Consider the following 9,118-nt stretch of genomic DNA (forward strand, 5'->3'; position numbering starts at 1 on the left):
GCTAAATGTAAAAGGAAATTAAATAAAATGTTAGTGGAATTTTTTAACTAGGATATTTTCCTCAAAGTGAGCTAAATGATGAACATGTTGTGACATTTTTTAAAACTTTTTATTTTACTTTGGTGCCACAAATTCAAATGCCTAAAAAGGGACCTACATGAGCAAAGTCATTATATAACATACCGCCATTATTTTTTTTATATACATTACACTGAAAATGTTATGTTACACTGCCTGTAATACATCAAATAATATAATAATCATTCTAACATACTTATCTATCAACTGGTTATTTTAAATAACATTTTTTCAAAGTTATTTCACCTGTTCAATCCTGAATCAAGATTATTTTAGAGTTTAACCTCACATACAGAAATAAGTAATCCTAAGGACAGCGTCCAGCGTAAAACAATTACAGAATCTTTCAAACGAGTTCACTTATTGGTGAAAAAACAAACAAAAAAAACATCAGCTTAGGATCAAAAATATAAAGCTTTTCTGGTCAAAACTTGTAAAAACTCAACCTGATGTTATAATGTGAGACTTTAACTCAGTAATAAAGTTATAACCCTTTTATTTCCAAGGCTTTAAATRGATTGTTGTCAGTGTTCATCTTATGATTGTTGTTTCATTCAAATCTGCTCAATACTTTGAGATATTTTGACAGTTATTTTTCATCTTAATTTATACTTATTCTAAATGTTAAACATCTACTTAAATAWCTTCCATTTTATTTATGCCACACAGAAACTCTGGAGTCCAAATGCCTCTTTATTTATCAGAGACTTGGAGAATATGGGGTCAGGAGTCACCGAGACGTCGTTTGATTCTTTGTTCGACTCAAACCGAGCTTCAGTTCTGCGTTTCTTCTTTCACTTGCTGAGTTTTGCTCTTTCAGCTGCAGCAAGGCGGATCGATTTGAGTCACGAGAGCTCAAACCGACCAGACGTTTGAACACTATGACCTTTTGATTCGGCTCATCTGGAGCAATTCCAAGTTTTAACTCAACAACTTCAAACTTGGACCACTCTGCTCGGGACGTGAGTACGATTGTAAAAACAACTGCTCCGATAAACGTCAGAACTACACACGMTCAACTAAAATAAAGTAATCAAGAACCCTGTGGAATACTTTTATTTTTTGTTTCCAAAACATGGATTTCACCTTGAGAGAAGCGTCTCAGATTTTCCACCCGAGGTTCTCCATGTCTTCTAAAACAGGTTATCTCAACTTTCACAATCAGTGGCAAGCATCCTGAAAATAATAAGACAGCCGTCTGACGGGTCGGAAAAACACGTCAGCGCATATCCTGTTTTTTATTTTTATTTTTTCGACAAAGGTTCGACTGTTTTGGACGAAAAAAAAAAACCAGATTTCCGCTGCATGTCACAAAAAATCAGCGAGAGCATCTTTCCTCTACGGCGACCGAAATAAGCAGATTAGACGAGTCCGCTCAGCGTTCTGCCACCGAGTTCAGCGAGTCAAAACACGAAGTGAGAGTGACTTTTACTAAGTTACTCATCTTTGGTTCGCACCAGTCATTTCTGTTTACAGTAACATCATCCAGGTTAAAGACCAACTGAAGTCACGTCTGGCTGGTTGTGCTTTGCTAGATGCAACAGTGAAATGATTTCAGAAAAATCCTCAAAAGTTGTTCCACTTTTTAAATTTCTGCCATTATTTAAGGTTTGGTCAGAAAGAAAAGCTGCCCGCTTTAAATACATACAAAAAAAATGTAGATTTGCTGCAGTTATTATAGTAGTGATAAATGTCTACATGTTTATTTTTATTTATTTACTGTTATTTAACCAGGCAAGTCCTGTTCAGGTCACAGATCTCTTTTTCAAGGGAGGCCTGGGCCTGAAGGCAACATACTGTACATGTTTTAGTGTTGTGGGGAAAACCGGAGTACCTGGAGAAAACCCACACAAGCACAAGGAGAACATGTACACTCCACACAGAAAGACCCCAGGTCCAAACTKGGGATCAAACCCAGGATCTTCTTACTGTGAGGYGTCGGTGCTTGTTTTGTTGAAGTAATATGAACAGATTTCTTGGTAAAAACTCTGTTTTAAGAGTAAACGTGACACCAGACAAATACCTGTAACAAAATATTTATTAGATTTGTAGAAAAATCTTGACGCAAAAACAGTTCAATAAAAATATGTACATAAAAACGTCTCTGCCTCRGTTCCTGGGAGGGAAAAAAAAAMAAMAAACTCGCTGACCGAACAAGGATCAAACGTCAGTTTTAAGAAGGCCTCGGTTTYAGACGACACGCTTTAGGAGGTTCAGTAGAGGTTGGTCTTCTTCATCACCCGTAGGAAGTCTTCCTCGGTCACTTCACCGTCTCCATCTTGGTCGGCTTCATCGATCATTTCCTGAAAAGACGAGAAATAAAATYAAAATGAGCCGACTGCACAACGACGAAAAATCACTAAGACTTTACAAAAATCATGAAGACTTTACACACAGCTGCTACACAATCATTTGTACTGTTAGTGTTCGTTGTCATTACTCATCTGAACAACTCATTTATATTATTACTAATCTGAGCAATCACCTGCTCTGTTATTACCCATTTTAAACTTTTAATTCTGCTGTAATTGTACATCTGTGTTTGTCTGCTCTGTGATACTTCACAGTTAATAATCTGAGATTATTTTTTGCACTGAAAATAGGCAAATTCTGATTCCTAATGTCTGATAGTCTACTGTCTCTAAAACAAAACATCTTTTTTATTCTTGCACAATTCCTTATATTATCCATCCATCCATTTTCTGTACACGCTTCTTCCTTTTCAGGGTTGCGTGGGTCACTGGTGCCCATATCCAGCAGTCACAGTGCGAGGGGCAGGGTATATTTTTTATTATTAGTAGTCGTATCATTGCAAGTCCGTGTTAATTTCGTTTTTTTTGTGTACTGTCTATAGTTTGTAAAGTAACTAGTGTGTGAACTGATGCTGCTGTGACACCTGAATTTCCCCTCGGCAGGACAATAAAGACTATTTCTACTCTATTCTGTGTAGGGGTGTAAGAAAATATTGATACACTGAAATATCATGATATTTCATTTCCCGATACTGTATCGATACTCTAAAGCCCTGTATCGATTTTTTTTGTTAAGCTTTAAAATGTAAACTTTTCTGCCAGCCGTTCATTTTTATGTTGTAGTTCAGCCTCTGACCACTAGTTGGCAGCAGTGAGCCAGACATTTGGATCCTCTGCCTCTTGAGGTAGAGGCTATTGTTGGATGACCATTTTGTAAATTAATATTAAAAACTAAAAGCTGCAAAAAATATATTTTCAAACTATTTATTGTCAAATTTAGTCTAATAATTGAAAACATGGATGAAATAAGAAATATGAAACAAATAAAATAAAATACATACAAAGCAGAACACAGCTAAGTGTATCAAAAGTACAGTATGTAATATTAGAATTTTCTGAGACAGTGAATTTTGGTTTTTCATTTTTTTCCCTGTAAGAGGTTTTTATTTAATAGAATATTTGGATGAAAAAATCGCAATATATCAGGATATATCGTATCGTGACCCCTCTGTCATGATATGTATCGTATCGCCAAATTCTTGCCAATACACAGCCCTAATTCTGTGGCAGACTGGGAAAATGATCAATAGATTCAATCTATAAATTATTAACAAATTAATATTCCACCCAATCTGATTGTCTGGAATCGTAAATTAGTGGGGGCGGGGTTACTGGATGTATCAGTCTGATGCCAATTTGTGATTGGATACATTTAATTAGAAAAAAGTAAAAAAAATGTCTACAAATTTTGACCTGATGCATCTCAGTAATCCAGGCAAAAAATCAAAAGAAAAAAATTGTATAGGTCTTCTGGACGGGTTCTTCTCTAATGAAACGTTTCGTCTCTCCTCCAAGAGACTTCTTCAGTCTGAGAGTTTCAGGCAAAATTCAGGCTTTTAAGCCCTGCCTCCATGTTACTGATACTCACATCACATAGCTATCGTTCACACCTAATGAACATCTATTGTTAACAGGGGGTGGAGTGATACTGGCAATAGCAGCACTGTAGGAGGGGGACAACTGAAAATGGAGGCCTCCACCTCTGTTTAATGATGGACGGTCTTTCTTCACAAAAATGGCTTCTTTTACTCCTCTCAAACCAACGTTCCTCTCTATCAAGAATGAGAACATCCTCATCTCTGAAAGAGTGACCGCTGGCCTGTAAATGAGTGAAAACTGCAGAGTTCTGGCCATTAGATGTAGCTCGTCTGTGTTGGGACATTCTTTTGAACAGTGGCTGCTTTGTTTCCCCGATGTATAACTGGTCGCAGTCCTCCTGGCACTTAACAGCATATACAACATTGCTCTGTTTGTGCCGGGGCACCGGATCTTTGGGGTGAACCAGCCTTTGCCGTAATGTGTTTTGGGGTTTGAAAGCCACTGGGACATCATGTTTAGAAAATAAACGTCTCAGTTTCTCCGAAACACCCGCAACATACGGAATAACCACTGGTTTGGGTCTGGGTTTGGGGTCTTCATTTTTGAGAAGAAAGACCGTCCATCATTAAACAGAGGTGGAGGCCTCCGTTTTCAGTTGTCCCCCTCCTACAGAGCTGCCATTGGCAGTATCACTCCACCCCCTGTTAACAATAGGTGTTAATTAGGTGTCAACGATAGCCATGTGATGTGAGTATCAGTCACATGGAGGCAGTGCTTAAAAGCCTGAATTTTGCCTGAAACTCTCAGACTGAAGAAGTCTCTTGGAGGAGAGACGAAACGTTTCATTAGAGAAGAACCMGTCCAGAAGACCTACACAATTTTTTTTTCTTTTTGATTTTTTACCTGGATTACTGAGATGCACCAGGACATCTCAAAAGAGACAGATACACTTCCTTACTGACAAACACCTACCTGGTGCCATCGCTGTCATTATTTAAGGTTTGGTCAAAATAAAAATTAAAAAACACGATAAAGTGTTGAATGACCTGCAGCTCATCGTCCGTCAGGTTTTCTCCCAGCTCCTTGGCGACCCTCTTCAGGTTTTTGAAGGTGATTTTTCCCGTGCAGTCGTCGTCAAACAGCCGGAAAGCTTTCAGTATTTCCTCTTTGGAGTCCTTGTCGTTCTGTTATTAATGAGGACACACAACAGGATATTATGTGCACTTAACACAAGGTACACAGCACGTCTGATCACTGAGTGAAAGTTGTGTTTTCCCTCACCATTTTCTGAGCCATTATACTGAGAAACTCATCAAAACGAACCGTTCCAGAGCCGCCTTTAACAAACTGACTCACCACCATCTTGATTTCCTCTTTCTTTGGTTCGAAACCAAGAGCTCTCATCGCGACCTGTAGCGTCAATAACAGGAACAACACGTGTTCATCTGTGCATAAATAAAGCGTTTAATCACACAAAGACCGAACCGAACCTTTAGCTCTTTAACGTCTATCGTCCCGGTTCCGTCCGTGTCAAAGAGATCGAAAGCCTCCCGAACTTCTTGCATCTGCTCCTCGGTCAGGTCGAGTGTGGAGGACGCGGTCTTTGTCCTTTGGCTCGACGTAGAAGCTGATTTCCTGTTACACGAGGCCTGAGAAAATAATCATAATTCACTGTTTGTTTACTTGGAGCAGCGTGGACTGTTTCGGCTAATCGTGCTAGCTTAGCAAGGACTAAAACATGCGGCTCCACCGCAATACGAGCTAAAACAGGCACAACTTTCGACTAAAATAAGCAAAGAATTGACCGAAAAGCATCTTTAAACTTGACATTTATGTGAAGTTTTTTACCATTTGAGTGGATATCTCTGTCCGGCACGAGCTCAATCCGATGTCAACAAAGCAGGCAGCTGCTGTTGTGTTGAGCGCTGTAAATAACCAATAGGAACCTGGAAAAAGTTAGAGGAGCGCCTTTTAGCCAATCACAAAGCGCAGTAGGCGGGCTTTAGAAGCTTCTTCCAATCGCTCAAGCCGTTACGTGTCGCCGAGCAACCAGGACGCTGCACGCATGCGCACTTTAAACGTCTGGCTCGGCGAGCCGAGCGTGCTGTTTACATTTCTAAATAAAAGTAAGTTTCGAGGGTTTTTTTTGTTTATTTTTTATTACATATTGGTAGCATTGAAGTAACGTCTTTAAAACTAGGTTGTATATTTTTTATTGCTGTAAACGAAGCGAATTGAGAATAAAATGGTGTACTACGTGTTAGCTTGAAAGCTAACGTACCATTTAGTTGAAGCTTAATTTAAACTTGCAGAAATGTTAATTAACACTAAAACATTTGTATTCACAAACTGCATTACTTGAGATGCAGTGGATGTAAAGCTACCAATTGTATTATTTTTTTTAGAAGATATAAAACACGTTTATTATAGGAATTAATTTGTGATTTATTAAGTTTAGCTGTTACTGAAGGGATTAATTTACCAGACAATACAAACAAAATATTTGTTTATTGCGCCATGATTTTTACAGAAATAATGTTAGGATTGTTTTGAACATGTTAGCCTTTCAAAAAACCTTTTACAGCGTACAATTGCTAGTACCCATTTGTGTTAGTTTTCCTTTAATAAATAAATAAATACTCTATATTGTTCCTGAAGATTATAATTCGTCACAGCAGCACATATTAAATAAATGTCTTGTTTATCATATAAATTAAATAGTCCAACTAGTAATAGTCAAAATACAAACAAGTCAAATATTCAACATGTTACCACCAGACCTCTTTCTACTTTTGTTTTGCATTTAACATTTATTTTTGAAATGTTTTGTGCAACAATAAACTGCACAGTTAAGGAAAATAGAGTTTGATTATGTGAAACCCATTTAAACAACTTTTTTAAAAAATGTTAACTTAAATGTTTCCTCTTCCTGCAGCTCGTCACAGACGATGCCGGGAAGTTCCGTCATAAACGGCCGGCAACATATCGGACTGCAGAAACTGTCGGCGCTGGCCGGAGTGGTTCGTTCCTCCGTGGGCCCCCATAAAAAATACAAGTTTATTCAGGATGAGACGAGCGGGGAGTCGGTTCTCGCCTGCTCGTGTTTCCGCATCATCGAGAGCCTGGAGCCGACGTGCGCCGTGGGGCAGCTGGTTTTTGAGACCATCCGAGCCCATCATAAAGTCTCCGGCTCAGGATCAGGATGCTTGTTGTTTCTTGCCGGCGCATGGAGCCGCGCCGCTCTGGATTGTCTCACGAGAGGAGTGTCAGTTACGCAGATAATCTCCATTATGTCCGAGGGGATGGACATCTGCGTAGATGTTTGCAAGAAATCCTCGATTTCTTTCGAGGATCTTGCTGCAAGAGAGAGACTCGCCGCCGCGCCTCATGGGTCAGGACAACAGCCGTCGGAGACGACGACGTCTGATCCCAGGATTCTCAGGAAAACGAAGCTCAGCAGACATTTTTGTGAGGCCGCCTCCAGAAGCGTCCCCGCAGCCGGAGTTGCTGGCGTTGCCGAAACGTTGAGTCACGGTTGTGACGGCTCCATGAAACTCGTGGTCGAAGCCGTTCAGATGCAGTCGAGGGCGAACCGAGGGCCGAGCGAACCCACGTTTGACTTATCAAAAGTGACGACTTGTGTCGTGCCCGGTGTGTCGGAGGAACGCGCCTGCGTTCTTCAGGGATGTGTTGTTCTCTTGTCTCACCAGCAGGCTTCGGTCGCGAACCGGATCAAAGAGCGACGCCTGAAGGTCGCTCTCATTAAGGGGGATCTGTCGCACGCGTATCGCCACCTCGGCTTCAGGAAGACGGCGGGCGTGCAGCGCGTGAGCGAGCAGCTCGTGTCGGCGGGTTCCAGCGAAGAGGACGAGTGGTTGGAGAAGGTGCTGCGAGTCTTCTCGAGCCTGGAGGTGGGCCTGGTGGTGACCACGGGGCTCGCCTGCGAGACGCTAGTCCAGCTCTGCTGCCGTCATCACATCCTCGTAGTGGAAAATATCAACGCCTCCGTTTTAAGAGTAATGGCCGACTCGTCCGGTGCGGTCCCGGTGACGTACGCCACGCAGCTGAGCGCGCACAGCGTCGGCTCCGGGGCGCAGGTGTTCGTCCAGAGGGACCTCRCCTGCTTGGAAAGGTCGTCCGCGGCGGCCGTGAGCGTCTCCGCCGGCGGGGAGGATGGACTGGTGACGGCGGTCATCACGAGCTGCGTGCGGGGGAAGCTGCAGGCGCTGGAGGATCAGTTCTGGACCTGCGCTCATCGTTTGAACCACGCCCTGAAGGACGGGGTCCTCCTGCCCGGCGCCGGCGCCGCAGAAACACTCTGTGTTCATCACCTGCTGGAACAGGCAGGACGTCGTCACGGAACGGAAATACCCACTGACGTCCACAGAGGCGACGTGCTGCGGCTCATGGCGGACGGTTTCATCGATTATATAACCGCCACTTTCGTTAACACCGGGAGGTCCTCAGCCGTCCAGGCGAGGACCGCTGTGAGCCAGCAGCTGCAGGAGATTCACTCAGATCAAATCATCGCAGCAAAGTTCTCCCAGCTCACCTTGGAGGGTGAAAAAGAAGAAAAAACTGACGTTCTTCCAGCAGTAAAACCGATAATCTGTGATAATCTGAGCATCAAGCTGCAAGCGTGGAGGAAAGCTTTAGATCTGGTTTTTCTGGTTTTGCAGACGGATGCAGAGATCATCACAGGGACACATGGAGGAAACGATGATCTGATGCTGCTCTGATTCAACTGAAACCTTTATTTTTCATCAAAGTGTCGCTTCATTTAGTCTAATTATTTTAGCTTAAAGGTCCTGTCACACTAGACAACTTATGACAAGTTATAAAAATTTTAAAGACGTCTACATTGAAGATGGACTTGAAAAAATCAACCGGAAGCTCGTTTTAGACGTGTACATTCTGTAACTCTAACAAATAGATCAAACAGATAGATCTTATTAGCAATTTAAACATTAAAAATGTTTCTCAAGTTGTCTAGTGTGTCAGGGCCTTTAGACTGTTTGAAGAAAACGCTGCGCATTTTTCACCACAAGAGGGAGACGTACACGCTAGAAAATAAAGTTTAAGATTTTTTTTTCCAAGTCTGAAAATGTTTTTTATCCTTTTTTTCATCAATTGTCAATCAATTAAAAACAATCTTAATTTTTTTACTAGTACAATAGTACTACTAGTAC

At 41.5% G+C, this 9,118-nt stretch overlaps 3 protein-coding genes across 3 annotated transcripts in view; 2 read left to right on the forward strand and 1 right to left on the reverse strand.

Annotated features, from left to right (window-relative positions):
* Window positions 1-9,118, forward strand: part of adad1 (adenosine deaminase domain containing 1 (testis-specific)) — a 75,751-nt gene that overhangs the window by 58,246 nt on the left and 8,387 nt on the right. The window lies entirely within an intron of this gene.
* Window positions 2,099-9,118, reverse strand: part of cetn4 (centrin 4) — a 12,458-nt gene continuing 5,438 nt past the window's right edge. Inside the window, exons 2-6 of the mRNA XM_014020284.1 lie at window positions 5,778-5,875; window positions 5,420-5,578; window positions 5,211-5,339; window positions 4,976-5,113; window positions 2,099-2,381 (exon numbers count right to left, since the gene is read on the reverse strand). Coding sequence (XP_013875738.1) covers window positions 2,292-2,381; window positions 4,976-5,113; window positions 5,211-5,339; window positions 5,420-5,578; window positions 5,778-5,875 — 614 coding nt within the window. The 3' untranslated portion in view covers window positions 2,099-2,291. The remainder of the gene's footprint in view (window positions 2,382-4,975; window positions 5,114-5,210; window positions 5,340-5,419; window positions 5,579-5,777; window positions 5,876-9,118) is intronic.
* bbs12 (Bardet-Biedl syndrome 12) lies at window positions 5,783-9,106 on the forward strand. Its single transcript, XM_014020279.1, has 2 exons — window positions 5,783-6,055; window positions 6,865-9,106. The coding sequence occupies exon 2, from the start codon at window positions 6,878-6,880 to the stop codon at window positions 8,666-8,668; it is 1,791 nt and encodes a 596-aa protein (XP_013875733.1). The 5' UTR covers window positions 5,783-6,055; window positions 6,865-6,877; the 3' UTR covers window positions 8,669-9,106.

This window comes from Austrofundulus limnaeus, unplaced genomic scaffold (genome assembly GCF_001266775.1).
Source record: "Austrofundulus limnaeus strain Quisiro unplaced genomic scaffold, Austrofundulus_limnaeus-1.0 Scaffold246, whole genome shotgun sequence".
Classification (NCBI taxonomy): domain Eukaryota; kingdom Metazoa; phylum Chordata; class Actinopteri; order Cyprinodontiformes; family Rivulidae; genus Austrofundulus; species Austrofundulus limnaeus.